The 19968-nt window shown below is 40.8% G+C and overlaps 1 protein-coding gene across 2 annotated transcripts in view; it reads left to right on the forward strand.

Annotated features, from left to right (window-relative positions):
- Positions 1 to 426: 426 nt before the first annotated feature.
- Positions 427 to 19968, forward strand: part of LOC128697588 (putative serine protease K12H4.7) — a 48276-nt gene continuing 28734 nt past the window's right edge. Inside the window, exons 1-4 of one of the 2 annotated variants that reach the window (XM_053789424.2) lie at positions 427 to 743; positions 1339 to 1520; positions 4288 to 4520; positions 11973 to 12108. In XM_053789424.2, coding sequence (XP_053645399.1) covers positions 561 to 743; positions 1339 to 1520; positions 4288 to 4520; positions 11973 to 12108 — 734 coding nt within the window. In that variant the 5' untranslated portion in view covers positions 427 to 560. The remainder of the gene's footprint in view (positions 744 to 1338; positions 1521 to 4287; positions 4521 to 11972; positions 12109 to 19968) is intronic. The other variant, XM_053789429.2, reaches the window with a different exon arrangement.

Consider the following 19968-nt stretch of genomic DNA (forward strand, 5'->3'; position numbering starts at 1 on the left):
GCATTCAAGTTACATCGTTTTACCAGTCAGCGGCGTCGCAACTAACGTTTCTAAAATTTTTGACAGAAAACTAGCTGAAATATCCACCAGCTCTTCCACTTCTATTAGAAACCTAGTGCAAAAACCCAAGAATGACACTGGCATTATGAACTTATGCCACACTCTGCACTAATTATTTCGCATGCGTTGGGGATATCTTCCTTGGATCGTGCAGCAACCAAAGTACATCTTGTACAGTATATAGGTGAGTTTAGGTACAAGTACACATTAGTACACTTATCATACCTAAGTAGGATATATGTAAATTACCTAGGATAACCAAAAAAGTCAGACAAATTCATGTATTTCCACTGGGGGCCTTGAATATATAAATACATTGCAGTTCGTAATGGTGATCTGTAGAGATAAGAAAACCCCGTGGACATAATATTGATAAACTGATAGCAGGTGAAGGAAGATGAGCAGAGTAACATTATCTCAGTACAGTATCTAGCGTGCAGAGTATCTTTTATATCACTCTTAACTTATAGGTAAATTAGAGTTTGGAAAAGGTTTTCGTGATGCACCGTGGCTTAGTCTTGCTGTTAGGTCTTATTGGGGCGACATGTGCTTTAAGGTTGAGCAGACATAGAAAGTTCCTGTATCCACCAGCACTTCCTGAAGGCACTGAGCCTCCCCCAGACCAGTGGTTCACCCAGACCCTCGACCACTTCAACCCTACTGATACCAGGACATGGCAACAGGTAACGTCATTCTTTTGTGTGCATTGTTTCAGCTTTAGTTATGGAATGTAACTGAACGTACTACTTCCCACTGATTGCTAATGTTGTTCCTTCCATAGATATTGTATATGTGTTTTAATCATTCTGGGCGTGTGTTGTTCCTTCCACTACAAAATTGTGTTCACTTCCCCTAGTACCATACTGGTTTTGATTCCTAACCTTGATATACTTGGAAGCAAGATATTCTAGACAATGCTTGTGAGCAATTTTATAAACATACTTTAACTTCAGTTTCTGCACTCTGTCTTCAACATTCAGCATATACAGTTGTAATTCATCCTGGCCTACATTCTCTCTTGGATCCAGGTCCAGGATGAATCTCAACATTTTGTTATGGGTGATTCGTAGTCTGTCTAATTTTTTCTTAAAGCAGAGTAACATGAAGAATAATAATAATCTACATGACATTGTATAAGAGTTAGACATACGGTCCATGGGTTGGTTCTCCTGATATGTTCGAGCCAGGGAATTCCCAAATGTTTCACTGAAGATACTAAAGTGATGGGTTTCACATCATATGTATTTATTGTAGCTTTTTTCATTGCATAAATTTCAGAGGTACTTTACCAATGCAACTTTCTACAAGCCGGGTGGACCTGTTTTTCTGATGATTGGAGGTGAAGGACCAGCCAACCCAGTATGGATGGTGGAAGGAGCTTGGATTTCATATGCTAAGGATGTTAATGCCTATCTACTCTACTTGGAGCACCGATTCTATGGCCAGAGCCATCCTACAGAGTATGAGTTTTATTCTGATATGTAGCATACATACATTCAAATTCAGATTAAAATTTTTTATTTCTTTTATGCAGTACACAGTTAATGTAGTTTACATGTAATAAAATATTGTTAAGCACAAAAGAAAGCTACTAGCATGCAATGCATTTTGGGCATACTGATCGCTGGTATACTAGCTAGACTACTCAGTCCAACACAGTTAAGATATCTCGCTTGTTAAAACTTACGAGTTTTCCGAGTTACGAGCTGTTGCTTGGTCGATTTTTTGCTTTGAGTTGCGAGCCAAAATCCGAGTTACAAGCGAGCTTCAGATACGCCACCACTTGCAGGAGATACCGAGGAAATACAAAAAAACCTTGATAATAACCAATGTGTAACATCCTTTCAATTTTGATGTCACTGGTAATGTCATCCTGCCAGAATGTTCCATAACGTATGCCCCAAGTAAAGAGAAACAATTCTGGAACACGTGTATTATGTGTTTGGCAGGCTGGCTGGTCTATCTCTGTCTCTATCTCACAGGTACACATAAACACAGTTATGCATAGTGTAAATTACCTAGGATAGCCCAAAAAATCCAGACAAAGTGCTATACATGTACTGTGCTTGTAGATATAAGGCATAATAACCGTGACTGGCAAGTAATACACATTTTCACTTCTTCAGGAATCAGACATGACGACTCTGCATCATGTGTAATACCTGTTGGTTCATGAGCGGCTCTCCCTGAGAGAGAGAGACAAATAGAGAGGAAGACAGATAAGCAGAGACAGAGATAAACATAGATCTAGACAGACAGACATAAATAGATAGAAACAGACAGACAGAAACAGATAGACAGACATGTTTATGTGTAACAGTGAAAAATAAAGCCAAGGCAGTGCACGAACATCAAATGTTACTCCACTGCTGCACTGTCAGCAGTGGAGTGACACTCATCTTACACCATGCTTCAAAGAGTTTCATATACTATACTCCAACATTTCTAAAACATTGCTGGGACCTGGCAAAAATGGCAAAAATCATTTCTTTTTTATATATACATTTTTCTTATTTAAAAACCCATAACAAAAAATTTGAGTGTTTTTTCTGGGGGGCTGGAATGGATTAATGGCATTTCAGTTAATTTCAATGAAGAAAATTGATTTGATATATGTACATGTACAAGCAAATTGAGTCACGAGCTTGGTCACAGAATGAATTAAACTCGTAAGTCAAGGTACCACTGTATTTACTTTTGCATCAGTCATATCTGTGCTACTTCTTGCAAAGTACATACGTATACTGTATACCAGTATACCTTATATGAAAAGGCCAACACTACTGTTAATGTTCTGTCAGTACTGTGGTGCTAGTTTTATTAATACTGCTCTGCAAGGAAGATAATGTGAAATGCTGGATCTCATTCTGAGTGTCTTCAACTCTGTTAACAGTGCTTGTCCATTCTTGTAATAAAGTTGGTAGAATTACCGACAATGTGTAAAGTAAAAGGACACAAGTGCAACTAATGTGACATTTATTGTAGCAACGTTTCGCTCTCCAGGAGCTTTATCAAGCCATTACCACCTGGAGAGCAAAACGTTGCTACAATAAATGTCACATTAGTTGCACTTGTGTCCTTTTACTTTACATATTGTCCATTCTTGCCAGGTAGGTTCCTCCCCACCCTGTGAAAATGTGAAACAGAGTAGCATAATAGTATAATAATGATAATGTTTAAAAGTTTTTAAAATCCATTAGCTCCGTATTGCACATGTTTAAGATGGTATTAAACTGCAAAATGCCAAAACATTATATACAACATGGCTAATTCATAATGCCCTCATCCAAGCCATCCATTTTTCTTTTACCATACAATAGTAACTACTTTTTTCCTCATTTATACAAGTTTAATTTAGAGATGTATGTGTTTTGAGAAATGGTAGTGTTTAATTTTAATTCAGTATACTACTTGGCAGGTATTTGTATATAATTCAATTTGTAAATATCTAAAGAACCGCTTTTTGAAAATTAGCAGCCAAAGTGTAATGTATATCACAAGTCTCAAGTCAGCAGACTAGAGTTTTTGATTATTATTTATAACCACATGTTTTAACCCCTTCTTCTGTATATATTACTAAATTTAAAAGGAGAAACTTTAGTTTTTCCTTTTGGGCCACCCCACCTTGGTGGGATACGGCTGGTATGGTGAAAGAAGAAAGAACCATGTACAGTGGACCCCCGCCTTACGATCAACTCCCAATGCGACCAATTATGTAAGTGCGTTTGTACGTGTATTTTCGGGGGACTGAAACGGACTAATCTAATTCACAACATTCCTTATGGGAACAAATTCGTTCAGTAACGCCACCTGAACATACAGTGGACCCCCGGTTAACGATATTTTTTCACTCCAGAAGTATGTTCAGGTGCCAGTACTGACCGAATTTGTTCCCATAAGGAATATTGTGAAGTAGATTAGTCCATTTCAGACCCCCAAACATACACGTACAAACGCACTTACATAAATACACTTACATAATTGGTCGCATTTGGAGGTGATTGTTATGCGGGGGTCCACTGTACTTCTGGAATGAAATAATATCGTAAGGTGGGGGTCCACTGTATTTTATGTTCATCTCTGGTAGTGTTCTTGTGAATAATTGTTATATATTTTATCGATCTGTAAATTAAGATCTATATAAAATAATAATTTGAGACTTCATAATGAAATGCCATATTAATATGATTTTTTTTTGTCTATTGTATTCCTTGATCTTTTTTTTAGGGATGTTTCAGTAGAAAATTTAGTTTACCTAAGCAGTGAACAAGCCCTGGCAGATTTGGCAACTTTTACTGTAAGCATGCAAGAAAATCTTGGCTTAAAAGAAAACAAATGGATAGCATTTGGTGGATCATATCCAGGGTCCTTAGCCGCTTGGTATCGCTTGAAGTATCCACATCTAGTGCATGGAGCTGTTGCTACAAGTGCTCCTATTGTGGCTCAGCTCAATTTTAAAGGTGAGTTATCCTTTACCTCAGATTCTTTTGTTATGATGAGTAATTGGAAATATTTAAGGACTTTTGTGCCTTTAGCAGGTCTTTTATAAGTTCACATGATCATTTCCATTACTGTTACTAACTTAATAGTTCAGAGGATGTGAAGATAATAATGCGTCAGTAAAATTTATAAGAGCAGCATAAGTTCATGCAGGAAAAAGAATAACTATTAATATAGCAGAATAAATACATAAGCTTGCAAATTGAATATTAGCATATATGTTACAACATTACATTTCTTTCTTTCTCAACAGTGGAACTATAAAATATGAGGTAAGTTCAAGGATGCTGAGAGAATATTGGTTCAAAAAATCTGGAAAGTAATTCATAAAGTACATGTATATTATAAAAAATTTTCCCTAGTCTGGACACTAACATTGTACAAAAGACTTTATTAAGTTATTTGTTATTGTGTTGTTTATTCTACATTAGTTATTATTAAAAATGGTCTTGATCTTCGAATGGCCTTGTTTTCCTTTTAGTAAATCCTTCATATCTGATGGTAGTTTAGAATCTCTTATTTTTTATTAGTCATTTATAAGGTAATGGCCACATAGTCATATTTGAAGTGACTTGGCTAGGTTATAATGAGCAATGAATGTTAGGAGATGGCTAACCTACAGCATGTACCTTGACCAAGTTCCTCATAAATTCCTGAAGATTTTTAAGCATCACAAAGAGGATTTAAGGTTACCATGGGATGGTAATACTTTTAATTAATATTAGTCAATCTTTACCAAAAAATGTTACAGGCCAGTGATGACTCTTAGGATGCTTATCTGAAAGTATTAGTCAAATATTTGACAATAAAAAATGGTCAGATACAAAAAATTTGATGTATTGTGAGCATAGCCATCCTTTGCATTATTGTCACCATTAACCCATTTCTCAATTTTATGGGGTGCAAACTTTTTCCTTAAAGACAGTTTTTGTCTATTAACATTAACATCAGTGTTAGGCACCTGGAGTTTACCTGGAGTTTACCTGGAGAGAGTTCCGGGGGTCAACGCTCCCGCGGCCCGGTCTGTGACCAGGCCTCCTGGTGGATGAGAGCCTGATCAACCAGGCTGTTGCTGCTGGCTGCACGCAAACCAACGTTCGAGCCACAGCCCGGCTGATCAGGAACTGACTTAAGGTGCTTGTCCAGTGCCAGCTTGAAGACTGCCAGGGGTCTGTTGGTAATCCCCCTTATGTGTGTTGGGAGGCAGTTGAACAGTCTCGGGCCTCTGACACTTATTGTATGGTCTCTTAATGTGCTAGTGACACCCCTGCTTTTCATTGGGGGGATGGTGCATCGTCTGCCAAGTCTTTTGCTTTCGTAGTGAGTGATTTTCGTGTGCAAGTTCGGTACTAGTCCCTCGAGGATTTTCCAGGTGTATATAATCATGTATCTCTCCCTCCTGCATTCCAGGGAATACAGGTTTAGGAACCTCAAGCGCTCCCAGTAATTGAGGTGTTTGCACAACATCATTTATCTCCGTTATGCGCGCCGTGAAAGTTCTCTGTACATTTTCTAGGTCGGCAATTTCACCTGCCTTGAAAGGTGCTGTTAGTGTGCAGCAATATTCCAGCCTAGATAGAATAAGTGACCTGAAGAGTGTCATCATGGGCTTGGCCTCCCTAGTTTTGAAGGTTCTCATTATCCATCCTGTCATTTTTCTAGCAGATGCGATTGATACAATGTTATGGTCCTTGAAGGTGAGATCCTCCGATATGATCACTCCCAGGTCTTTGACGTTGGTGTTTCGCTCTATTTTGTGGCCAGAATTTGTTTTGTACTCTGATGAAGATTTAATTTCCTCATGTTTACCATATCTGAGTAATTGAAATTTCTCATCGTTGAACTTCATATTGTTTTCTGCAGCCCACTGAAAGATTTGGTTGATATCCGCCTGGAGCCTTGCAGTGTCTGCAATGGAAGACACTGTCATGCAGATTCGGGTGTCATCTGCAAAGGAAGACATGGTGCTGTGGCTGACATCCTTGTCTATGTCGGATATGAGGATGAGGAACAAGATGGGAGCGAGTACTGTGCCTTGTGGAACAGAGCTTTTCACCGTAGCTGCCTCGGACTTTACTCTGTTGACGACTACTCTCTGTGTTCTGTTAGTGAGGAAATTATAGATCCATCGACCGACTTTTCCTGTTATTCCTTTAGCACGCATTTTGTGCGCTATTACGCCATGGTCACACTTGTCGAAGGCTTTTGCAAAGTCTGTATATATTACATCTGCATTCTTTTTGTCTTCTAGTGCATTTAGGACCTTGTCGTAGTGATCCAATAGTTGAGACAGACAGGAGCGACCTGTTCTAAACCCATGTTGCCCTGGGTTGTGTAACTGATGGGTTTCTAGATGGGTGGTGAGCTTGCTTCTTAGGACCCTTTCAAAGATTTTTATGATATGGGATGTTAGTGCTATTGGTCTGTAGTTCTTTGCTGTTGCTTTACTGCCCCCTTTGTGGAGTGGGGCTATGTCTGTTGTTTTTAGTAACTGTGGGACGACCCCCGTGTCCATGCTCCCTCTCCATAGGATGGAAAAGGCTCGTGATTGGGGCTTCTTGCAGTTCTTGATGAACACAGAGTTCCATGAGTCTGGCCCTGGGGCAGAGTGCATGGGCATGTCATTTATCGCCTGTTCGAAGTCATTTGGCGTCAGGATAACATCGGATAGGCTTGTGTTAATCAAATTTTGTGGCTCTCTCATAAAAAATTCATTTTGATCTTCGACTCTCAGTCTGGTTAGCGGCTTGCTAAAAACTGAGTCATATTGGGACTTGAGTAGCTCATTCATTTCCTTGCTGTCATCTGTGTAGGACCCATCTTGTTTAAGTAGGGGCCCAATACTGGACGTTGTTCTCGATTTTGATTTGGCATAGGAGAAGAAATACTTTGGGTTTCTTTCGATTTCATTTATGGCTTTTAGTTCTTCCCGCGATTCCTGACTCCTAAAGGATTCTTTTAGCTTAAGTTCGATGCTTGCTATTTCTCTGACCAGTGTCTCCCTACGCATTTCAGATATATTGACCTCTTTTAGCCGCTCTGTTATTCTTTTCCGTCGCCTGTAAAGGGAGCGCCTGTCTCTTTCTATTTTACATCTACTCCTCCTTTTTCTTAGAGGAATAAGCCTTGTGCATACATCGAGTGCCACCGTAGTTAATCTGTTCTAGGCATAAGTTGGGGTCTGTGTTGCTTAGTTTATCTTCCCAGCTTATATCAGTTAGGACTTGGTTTACTTGGTCCCACTTTATGTTTTTGTTATTGAAGTTGAATTTGGTGAATGCTCCCTCGTGACTAGTCTCATTATGTCGGTCTGGGGCTCCACCCATACATGTCTGAACCTCAATTATGTTGTGATCTGAGTATATTGTTTTTGATATGGTGACATTTCTTATCAGATCATCATTGTTAGTGAAGATGAGGTCTAGTGTATTCTCCAGTCTAGTAGGCTCTATTATTTGCTGGTTTAAATTGAATTTTGTGCAGAGATTTAAAAGCTCTTCTTGTTCTTATTCTTTTTAGTAATCTTTACAGGAAAAGGGGTTACTAGCCCATTGTTCCCGGCATTTTAGTTGACTTTTACAACACGCATGGCTTACGGAGGAAAGATTCTTATTCCACTTCCCCATGGATATAAAAGGAAAAGTAATAAGACCAAGAACTATTAAGATAAAATCAAAGAAAACTCAGATGAGTGTGTATAAATAAACATGTACATGTATGTGTAGTGTGACCTAAGTGTAAGTAGAAGTAGCAAGACGTACCTGTAATCTTGCATATTTATGAGACAGACAAAAGACACCAGCAATCCTACCATCATGTAAAACAATTACAGGCTTTCATTTTACACTCACTTGGCAGGACGGTAGTACCTCCCTGGGTGGTTGCTGTCTACCAACCTACTACCTGACGATCTGTTGGAGTGTGAGCAGGGTAATATTTAGTGAAGGGATTCAGGGAAACCAGTTATATGGAAGAAGTGAATGTTTTCAGATACTTGGGAGTTGACGTGTCGGCGGATGGATTTATGAAGGATGAGGTTAATCATAGAATTGATGAGGGAAAAAAGGTGAGTGGTGCGTTGAGGTATATGTGGAGTCAAAAAACGTTATCTATGGAGGCAAAGAAGGGAATGTATGAAAGTATAGTAGTACCAACACTCTTATATGGGTGTGAAGCTTGGGTGGTAAATGCAGCAGCAAGGAGACGGTTGGAGGCAGCGGAGATGTCCTGTCTAAGGGCAATGTGTGGTGTAAATATTATGCAAAAAATTCGGAGTGTGGAAATTAGGAGAAGGTGTGGAGTTAATAAAAGTATTAGTCAGAGGGCAGAAGAGGGGTTGTTGAGGTGGTTTGGTCATTTAGAGAGAATGGATCACAGTAGAATGACATGGAAAGCATATAAATCTATAGGGGAAGGAAGGCGGGGTAGGGGTCGTCCTCGAAAGGGTTGGAGAGAGGGGGTAAAGGAGGTTTTGTGGGTAAGGGGCTTGGATTTCCAGCAAGCGTGCGTGAGCGTGTTAGATAGGAGTGAATGGAGACGAATGGTACTTGGGACCTGACGATCTGTTGGAGTGTGAGCAGGGTAATATTTAGTGAATTATTTTCTTATAGTCGGACTTGAGTCCTGGAAATGGGAAGTACAATGCCTGCACTTTAAAGGAGGGGTTTTGGATATTGGCAGTTTGGAGGGATATGTTGTGTATCTTTATACGTATATGCTTCTAAACTGTTGTATTCTGAGCACCTCTGCAAAAGCAGTGATAATGTGTGAGTGTGGTGAAAGTGTTGAATGATGATGAAAGTATTTTCTTTTTGGGGATTTTCTTTCTTTTTTGGGTCACCCTGCCTCGGTGGGAGACGACCAACTTGTTGAAAAAAAAAAAATTTAAAAGCTCGTGTGAGTGTGAGTTTTCATCAGAGCTGCCTCCTGGTGTTATTACTGCAAATGCAGTAATAACACCAATATTATTTGCTATATTATTATTTGCTATATTCCTCCATTTTAGGTGCCTTAAGTTGAAATCCCCCAGGAGCAAGATGTTGGGTGCAGGAGCTGGAAGATTTTCCAGACAGTGGTCAATTTTTAACAGCTGTTCCTGGAATTGCTGGGATGTTGCATCCGGAGGCTTGTAGACTACCACAATGACTAGGTTTTGGTTCTCGACCTTTACTGCTAAAACTTCCACTACATCATTTGAGGCATTAAGCAGTTCTGTGCAAACAAGTGACTCTGCAATGTACAGGCCAACTCCCCCCTTTGCCTGTTCACTCTGTCACATCTGTATAGGTTGTAACCTGGGATCCATATTTCGTTGTCCAAGTGATCCTTTATGTGGGTCTCAGTGAAAGCCGTGAACATTGCCTTTGCCTCTGCAAGCAGTCCACGGATGAAAGGTATTTTGTTGTTTGTTGCTGGCTTTAGACCCTGTATATTTGCAAAGAAGAATGTTATCGGACTGGTGGTATTGTTGGTACTGGGGGGGGATTTTTTTTCCGGCATTAGTATCTGTATCTGTTGGTTTGGAGTGGAGGCCATCGACTGTGGTTCCACTCCAGGAATGACTGGATTTGGTGTACGATTTCTGCCATTTCCTGCCAGTTTTTTTTCCTTCCTGGCACTAAAAAACCTCTCCCTCTTGAGTGGCTGTGGCTACCCAGGTTTTCCCATGGCCTGGATGTTTTGTATCTTTTTGTCCCCTTTAGATGGTATGCCTGGCAATTTAAGTTATAGCACAGTCTTTCCTGTACTGAAGAGGTACACAGTTCAGGGTGAAAAAGCTTACAGGAAGGGAGTTTGCATTTTCCTGTTGTCATATGGGCATGGCATTTTCTAGGGTGGTCATAGTTGCACGTCCCATCTGTTTTTCCAGATTTCCCATGCCAGCAGATACCAAGTGCATAGTATGTGCACAGGCTTGGTTTCCGTTTGCCTTGCGTTTCTGTGACTGTATTCCCTGTTGGTGCATGTTTCCCTGTCTTACTTCTATCCTCCCTAGCACCAACAATGGAGCTCCCACCAGTTGTTTTTGGTAATATATCCTCACTATTGCTAGTGGAGTCCTCTTGTTTGCTATTTCCTGTGGTATTTCTAGTTTGCAATATTTGTTTTATCTTATCTTTGACTACACTTGTTTCCCTACTATGGCTCCTGTCCCCTATGAGGTCATTTATATGTATTCCTTCCTGCGTATAATTCCCGACTACCTGGACAAAATCTCCAGCTTCACCATTACTGTCTCCCAGGACAGCATCTCCAGCTTCACCATTACTGTCTCCCAGGACAGCACCTCCCGCTTCACCATTACTGTCTCCCAGGACAGCACTATCAGCCCCACATTTACTGACTACCAGGACTTCATCTCCAGCCTTACAGTTTCTGACTACATGGCCAGTATCAAGGGCAGTACCATTCAGCCCAGACTTTTTATGTTCCCATCTGTTGTAGAAAGCTTCCAGGTTGTCTATGAAAGCAGCTTTGATGTTGTCCTCTTTTAATACCCTTGTGATTTTAGTCCACAGATTTATCTCATTTGGGCATACCCAAAAACACTTCCCTGTTTTAACACTGCTTGTAGCTAGTTCTTGGATATCTGCACAAGGGGCGTGACACCAATTTCCACAAAAATGACAATTTACCCATGTGGAAGCCCGTTTGTTTGACTGACCACAGACTACACACAGCTTCATAATGATTTGAATGGTTGATTTACTGCAATTCTACTAGCAACCTCTTGAATATTCTATTAATAACCTCCTTAAATGAAGCTCTAGCTATTTGTATTTCTGTTTCTAACTGTTTTTGTATATTGGACAGCTTACCATGCACGTTCCTGATTTATATTTAATGTTTGTGTTTATAAGGGCGCCTACAACCCCATCCGTTTACAGTCTGCTTTATTGTCCAACGAAACCGTTTGAAACCAGTCAAGGGTTCGGACCAGTCAAGGGTTCGGACCAGTCGATCTGATCTGATCAGTGGGTCACTTATTTAAAACATACTGGTCGGTGATTTGAGCTAACACATGAAGGATCTACTGGCAATTATCTACCCGAGTAATATGTGATTTGATTGATACAAAAGTATAACTTGCGTGTTGAAGAAACCGGTGACTGCTGGCAACTCCTACAATGACGAACGGTCGACCTCAACCCTTGTTTATCAATCGCTGTATCTAGCTTTTCTATTTTTTTTTTCTTTTTTCCGTCTCCACCACAATAAATGCTATATTATCACTATAGTTGACTGGTGGAAATTTTGGAGGAAGGACGCTTTTTCTGTAGTAATAATTGCTTCTCGTAGTGTATATTGCGACCTAAGTTAAATACCCAATTTTGAAAACAAATTTTATTTTTATTGCCTTTTTATAAGTTGCAAAGGTTTCTCATGCAATGTAATTTTTTTTTTTTTGACAGAGTATCTAGAAGTGGTTCGTGATTCTCTTGCCACGACTGGGGAAGAGTGCAACACAGCGATCAAGGAAGCACACAGGCAGCTCCATACTCTTCTTCAGGATAAGACTGGATGGATTACGATCACTGAAAAATTTAGGTAAATATTGATTATTAATTAACAGCACATTTAAAGTATGTAAAGAGGAATTCCTTTTAAATGCACTATGTTTTATTACCTGTTAAATAGGAAAACAAATATGAAGGCTAATTAATAAATTGCAGCGACTATTCACTAACTCGGTAGTTTTCAAATTAAGTAAAGAATACTATGCAAAATGTCAAAGTTTTTAATTTCTTTGTTTCACTCACTTTTTTACACTTTGTTCCAATTTTTAATGTTCATCACATTTGTATTATAAAGCAAGCGTGCGTGAGCGTGTTAGATAGGAGTGAATGGAGACGAATGGTATTTGGGACCTGGCGATCTGTTGGAGTGTGAGGAGGGTAATATTTAGTGAAGGGATTCAGGGAAACCGGTTATTTTATATAGCCGGACTTGAGTCCTGGAAATGGGAAGTACAATGCCTGCACTTTAAAGGAGGGGTTTAGGATATTGGCAGTTTGGGGGGATATGTTGTGTATCTTTATATGTATATACAGTGGACCCCCGACTTAGGATATTAATTCGTTCCAGAAGGCTGCTCGGGTGCCGTTACCGAACGAATTTGCTCCCATAAGGAATATTGTAAATTAGATTAGTCCATTTCAGATCCCCAAAAATACACTTAAAAAAGCACTTAAAAAATACACTTACATAATTGTTCGAGTTGGGAGGTGATCGTAAGTCGGGGGTCCACTGTACTTCTAAACTGTTGTATTCTGAGCATCTCTGAGACAGAAAAAAGACACCTCTAGTGTCTTTTTTCTGTCTCATGAACGTGCAAGGTTTCAGGTATGTCTTGCTACTTCTATTTACACTTAGGTCACACTACACATGCATGGTTTTTTTTTTTTCAACAAGTCGGCCATCTCTCAGCAGGGCAGGGTGTCCCAAAAAGAAAGAAAATCCCCAAAAAGAAAATACTTTCATCATCATTCAACACTTTCACCTTGCTCATACATAATCACTGTTTTTGTAGAGGTGTTCAGATACAACAGTTTAGAAACATATATAGAGATATACATATAACATATCCCTCCAAACTGCCAATATCAAAAAACTCCTCCTTTAAAGTGCAAGCATTGTACTTCCCATTTCCAAAACTCAAGTTTGGCTATATAAAAATAACCGGTTTCCTTGAATCCCTTCACTAAATATTACCCTGCTCACACTCCAACAGCTTGTCAGGTCCCAAAAACCATTTGTCTCCATTCACTCCTATCTAAAATGCTCACACACGCTTGCTGGAATTCGAAGCCCCTCGCTCATTAAATCTCCTCTACCCCTTTCCTCCAACCTTTTTTAGGACGACCCCTACCCCGCCTTCCTTACCCTACAGATTTATACGCTCTGCATGTCATTCTACTTTGATCCATTTTCTCTAAATGACCAAACCACCTCAACAACCCATCTTCAGCCCTCTGGATAATACTTTTAATAACTCCACACCTTCTCCTAATTTCCACATTCTGAATTCTCTTCATAATATTAACAACACACATTGCTCTTAGACAGGACATCTCCACTGCCTCCAACCGCCTCCTCGCTGCAGCATTTACAACCCAAGCTTCACACCCATATAAGAGTGTTGGCACCACTATACTTTCATTCATTACCTTCTTTACCTCCATAGATAGTCTTTTGTCTCCACATATACCTCAATGCACCACTCACCTTTTTTCAGTTCTATGGTTAACATCATTCTTTATAAACCCATCTGTTGACACGTCAATTCCCAAATATCTGGAAACATTCACTTCTTCCATACTCCCTCTCTCCAATTTGATATCCAATTTTTCTTCATCTAAATCATTTGATACCCTCATCACCTTACTCTTTTCTATGTTCACTTTCAACTTTCTACCTTTACACATCCTCCCAAACTCGTCCACTAATCTTTGCATCTTTTCTTTTAGAATCTCCTATAAGCACTGTATCATCAGCAGAAAGTAACTGTGTCAATTCCCATTTTGTATTTGATTCCCCATAATTTAATCCCACCCCTCTCCCCAACATGCTAGCATTTACTTCTTTTACAACCCCATCTATAAATATATTAGCAACCATAGTGACATTACACATCCTTGTCTAAGACCTGCTTTTACCGGGCAGTAATCTCCCTCTCTTCTACACACCCTAACCTGAGCCTCACTTTCCTCATAAAAACTCTTTACAGCATTTAGTAACTTACTACTTATTCCATATACTTGCAACATCTGCCACATTGCTTCCCTATCCACTCTATAATTTTTTTTTTTTTTTTTTTAACAATTGGCTGTCTCCCACTGAGGCAGGTGACCTAAAAAGAAAGAAAATCCCCAAAAAGAAAATACTTTCATCATCATTCAACACTTTCACCTCACTCACACATAATCACTGTTTTTGCAGAGGTGCTCAGAATACAGCAGTTTAGAAGCATATACGTACATACAGTGGTCCCTCGATAATCGTAGTTCTCGGGAATCGTAGATTTCGGAAATCATAGGGATATTTTCGTATAAACATGGGCTCGCTAATCGTAGGTTGACTCGCAGATAGTAGGTCGTCTGGGACGTGTACGCACGGTGTGAGCCAGGGCGGCCTCCCTCCCCAGCCAGTGTGGCATTGTTTACCAGTGAGCGAAGGTCCCCTCACGTGCTCCTATGAAATATTTCATAATATTCCACTCATTTTAGTGCTTGCAAGTACAGTGGACCCCCGCATAACGATGGCATCGCATAGCGATTTTTCCGCATAACGATTACTTTTATCGCAAAATTTTTGCCCCGCATACCGATTAAAAACCCGCATACCGATTTTCGTCCGAGACGCGTCCAATGTGCCCTCAGCCAGCCTCACATGTGCCGCTCCGTCCCATTGTTTACCAGCCAGCCTCCGCGGTAACATCCAAGCATACACTCGGAATATTTCGTATTATTACAGTATTTTCGGTGCTGTTTCTGGAAAATAAGTGACCATGGGCCCCAAGAAAGCTTCTAGTGCCAACCCTGTGGTAAAAAGGGTGAGAATTAGTATGGAAATTAAGAAAGATTTTGAAGGGTTTGGGGCTAACCCTGAGAAGCCTATGCCAGTTGTGGAATCCATTGTGCCTACTTCAAAGATTAAGGAAATGTGTGCAGAGTGGGTTGAACTGCAAACCTTTATAGATGAAAATCACCCTGACACAGCTGTTGCAAGCCGTGCTTGTGACTATTTCAATGACAATGTTATGGCCCATTTTAGGAAAGTCTTGAAGGAACGGGAGGTACAGAGCTCTATGGACAGATTTGTTGTGCGACAGAGGTCCAGTGACTCTCAAGCTGGTCCTAGTGGCATTAAAAGAAGAAGGGAAGTAACCCCAGAAAAGGACTTGCTACCTCAAGTCCTAATGGAAGGGGATTCCCCTTCTAAACAGTAAGAAGATAATGCTCTCCCCTCCTCCCATCCCATCAATCATCACCAGATCTTCAATAAAAGTAAGTGTCATGTAATTGTGCATGCCTTTTTCAGTTTGTGTGTATTAAAATTAACATTTCATGTGGTAAAAAAAAAATTTTTTCATACTTTTGGGCGTCTTGCACGGATTAATTTTATTTCCATTATTTCTTATGGGGAAAATTCATTCGCATAACGATTATTTCGCATAACGATGAGCCCTCTTGCACGGATTAAAATCGTTAACCGGGGGTCCACTGTACTAAATAAGCTACCATGGCTCCAAAGAAAGCTCCTAGTGCCAAGCCTGTGGTAAAGAAGGTGAGAAATATGATTGAATTTAAGAAAAACATCATTGAATAATATGAAAGTGGCATAAGTGCGGCCGAACTGGCCAGGATGTATAAGAAACCCTACACAACCATATGTTCCATCGTGGCCAAGAAAGAGGAAATCAAGGATGCTGTTGTTGCAAAGGGGGTAAATATGCTGACAAAAATGAGATCACCAGTACTCGAAGATGTTGGGAAGTTATTATTGGTGTGGATAAACGAGAAACAATTAGCAGGAGATACAGTGGACCCCCGCATACCATACGCATCGCATACCGTACAATCCGCATACCGCTCGCTTTTATCGCAAAAATTTTGCCTTGCATACCGCCCAAAAACCCGCTCACCGCTCTTCGTCCGAGACGCGTCCAATGTGCGCCCTCAGCCAGCCTCACATGTTCCGCCGGTGGCATTGTTTATCAGCCAGCCTCCGCGGTAACATCCAAGCATACAATCGGAATATTTCGTATTATTACAGTGTTTTCGGTGCTTTATCTGGAAAATAAGTGACCATGGGCCCCAAGAAAGCTTCTAGTGCCAACCCTACAGCAATAAGGGTGAGAATTCCAATAGAGATGAAGAAAGAGATCATTGATAAGTATGAAAGTGGAGTGCGTGTCGCCGACCTGGTCAGGTTGTACAAGAAACCCAAATCAACCATCGCTACTATTGTGGGCAACAGAAAGGCAATCAAGGAAGCTGTTCCTGCCAAAGGTTTAACTGTGTTTTTGAAACAGAGATCGCAAGTGATGGAAGATGTTGAGAGACTCTTATTGGTGTGGATAAATGAAAAACAGCTAGCAGGAGATAGCGTCTCTCAAGCGATCATAAGCGAAAAGGCTAGGACGTTGCATGAGGATTTAATTAAAAAAATGCCTGCAACTAGTGATGATGTGAGTGAATTTAAGGCCAGCAAAGGTTGGTTTGAGAGATTTAAGAAGCGTAGTGGCATACATAGTGTGATAAGGCATGGTGAGGCTGCCAGTTCGGACCACAAAGCAGCTGAAAAATATGTGCAGGAATTCAAGGAGTACATAGAAACTGAAGGACTGAAACCTGAACAAGTGTTTAATTGTGATGAAACAGGCCTGTTTTGGAAGAAAATGCCAAGCAGGACCTACATTACTCAGGAGGAAAAGGCACTCCCAGGACATAAGCCTATGAAAGACAGGCTTACTTTGTTGATGTGTTCCAATGCTACTGGTGATTGCAAAGTGAAGCCTTTATTAGTGTATCACTCTGAAACTCCCAGACCGTTCAGGCAAAAGAATGTCCTCAAGGAGAATTTGTGTGTGCTGTGGAGGGCAAACAGTAAGGCATGGGTCACTAGGGACTTTTTCTATGACTGGTTACACCATGCATTTGCCCCCAATGTGAAAGATTACCTAACTGAAAAGAAATTAGAACTTAAGTGCCTCCTGGTGTTAGACAATGCCCCTGGTCATCCTACAGACGTGGCAGAGCGACTTTATGGGGACATGAAATTCATTAAGGTGAAGTTTTTGCCTCCTAATACCACTCCTCTCCTGCAGCCCATGGACCAGCAGGTTATTGCAAACTTCAAAAAACTGTACACAAAAGCTCTGTTTGAAAGGTGTTTTGTAGTGACCTCAGAAACTCAACTGACTCTAAGAGACTTTTGGAGAGATCACTTTAATATCCTCGATTGTGTAAACCTTATAGGTAAGGCTTGGGAGGGAGTGACTAAGAAGACCTTGAACTCTGCTTGGAAGAAACTGTGGCCAGAATGTGTAGACAAAAGGGATTTTGAAGGGTTTGAGGCTAACCCTGAGAGGATTATGCCAGTTGAGGAATCCATTGTGGCATTGGGAAAGTCCTTAGGGTTGGAGGTTAGTGGGGATGATGTGGAAGAGTTGGTGGAGGAGGACAATGAAGAACTAACCACTGATGAGCTGATAGATCAACTTCAACAGCAAGAGGCCAGACCTGAGGAAACTGGTTCAGAGGAGGGGAGAGAGAAATTGAAGAAGTTGCCTACTACAAAGATTAAGGAAATCTGTGCAAAGTGGCTTGAAGTGCAAACCTTCATGGATGAAAATCACCCTCACACAGCTATTGCAAGCCGTGCTGGTGATTATTACACTGACAATGTTGTGAAACACTTTAGGGAAGTCATAAAGGAACGAGAGGTACAGGCCACTATGGACAGATATGTTGTGCGAAAGAAGTCCAGTGACTCTGAAGCTGATCCTAGTGGCATTAAAAGAAGAAGGGAAGTAACCCCAGAAAAGGACTCGACACCTCAAGTCTTAATGGAAGGGGATTCCCCTTCTAAACACTAACACACTCTCTCCCCTCCTCCCATCCCATCAATCATCACCAGATCTTCAATAAAAGTAAGTGTCATGTAATTGTGCATGCCTTTTTCAGTTTGTGTGTATTAAAATTAACATTTCATGTGGTAAAAAAATTATTTTTTCATACTTTTGGGTGTCTTGCACGGATTAATTTGATTTCCATTATTTCTTATGGGGAAAATTCATTCGCATACCGAACATTTCGCATAACAACCAGCCCTCTTGCACGGATTAAGGTCGCTATGCGGGGGTCCACTGTACTCTCACGACTTCAATTATTTGTGAAAAGGCTAGGCAGTTGCACAACGATCTGGTAAAGAAATTGCCTGCAACGAGTACTGATATTTGTGAATTTAAGGCCAGCAAAGGTTGGTTTGAGAGATTTAAGAACCGTAGTGGCATACACAGTGTGGTAAGGCATGGTGAGGCTGCCAGTTCGGACCATAAAGCGGCTGAAAAATATGTGCATGAATTCAAGGAGTACATTGAGGCTGAAGGACTGAAACCTGAACAAGTGTTCAATTGTGACGAAACAGGCTTCTTTTGGAAGAAAATGCCAAAGAGGACCTTCATTACACAGGAGGAAAAGGCAATGCCAGGACACAAGCCTATGAAAGACAGGCTGATGCTCATGTTCTGTGCTAATGCTAGTGGGGATTTCAAAGTGAAGCCATTACTAGTGTACCATTCTGAAAATCCCAGAGTGTTCAGGAAAAACAATGTTATGAAGAGTAAATTGTGTGTGTTTTGGAAATCTAATAGTAAGGCATGGGTCATGAGGGAAATTTTCGTCGAGTGGTTCAATGAAGTGTTTGGCCCTAGTGTGAAGAATTACCTCCTGGGAAAGAAATTGGATCTCAAGTGCCTCCTAGTAATGGACAATGCACCTGCTCATCCTCCAAACTTGGATGACCTAATTTTCGAGGAGTTTGGGTTCATCACAATAAAGTTCTTGCCCCCGAATACCACTCCTCTCCTCCAGCTCATGGACCAGCAGGTCATTGCAAACTTTAAAAAACTCTACACCAAAGCAGTATTTCAAAGGTGCTTGACTGTGACCACAGACACTCACTTGACCCTAAGAGAATTTTGGAGAGAACACTTCAGCATCCTCCATTGCATAACCCTTATAGGTACGGCTTGGGAGGGAGTGACTACCAGGACTTTAAACTCTGCTTGGAGAAAATTGTGGCCAGATTGTGCCGACAAGAGGGATTTTGAAGTGTTTGGGACTGACCCTGATGAGCCTATGTCTGTTGTTAAATCAATTGTGGCACTGGGGAGTTCCATGGGGTTGGATGTGAGTTTGGAGGATGTGGAAGAGTTGGTGGAAGACCACAACGAAGAGCTCACCACTGAGGAGCTGCAAGAGCTTCAGCAGGAACAGCAACAGATCGCAGCTCAGAATCTTGCTGCAGAGGAGGAGGAAGAGAAATGGAAGGTGCTTTCTTCAGAAATTAAAGAGATTTTTGCTGTGTGGGGTAAGATGGAAAGATTTGTGGAGAAACATCACCCTGACAAGGCTGTTGCAAGCCATGTTGGCAACATGTACAGTGACAAAGTCTTGGGCCATTTTAGGGAAGTGTTAAAGAGACGCCAGAAACAGAGCTCTCTCGACAGTCATTTTGCGAGACAGGACTCCAGTGACTCTCAAGGTGGTCCTGGTGGCATTAAGAAACAGAGAAGAGAAGCAACCCCAGAAAAGCAATTGGTACCTGAGGTGTTGCTGGAAGGGGATTCTCCTTCCAAACTGTAAACAATCCAATCTTACCCCTCCTCCAGTCTTCCATACA

This window comes from Cherax quadricarinatus, chromosome 31 (assembly GCF_038502225.1).
Source record: "Cherax quadricarinatus isolate ZL_2023a chromosome 31, ASM3850222v1, whole genome shotgun sequence".
NCBI classification, from domain to species: domain Eukaryota; kingdom Metazoa; phylum Arthropoda; class Malacostraca; order Decapoda; family Parastacidae; genus Cherax; species Cherax quadricarinatus.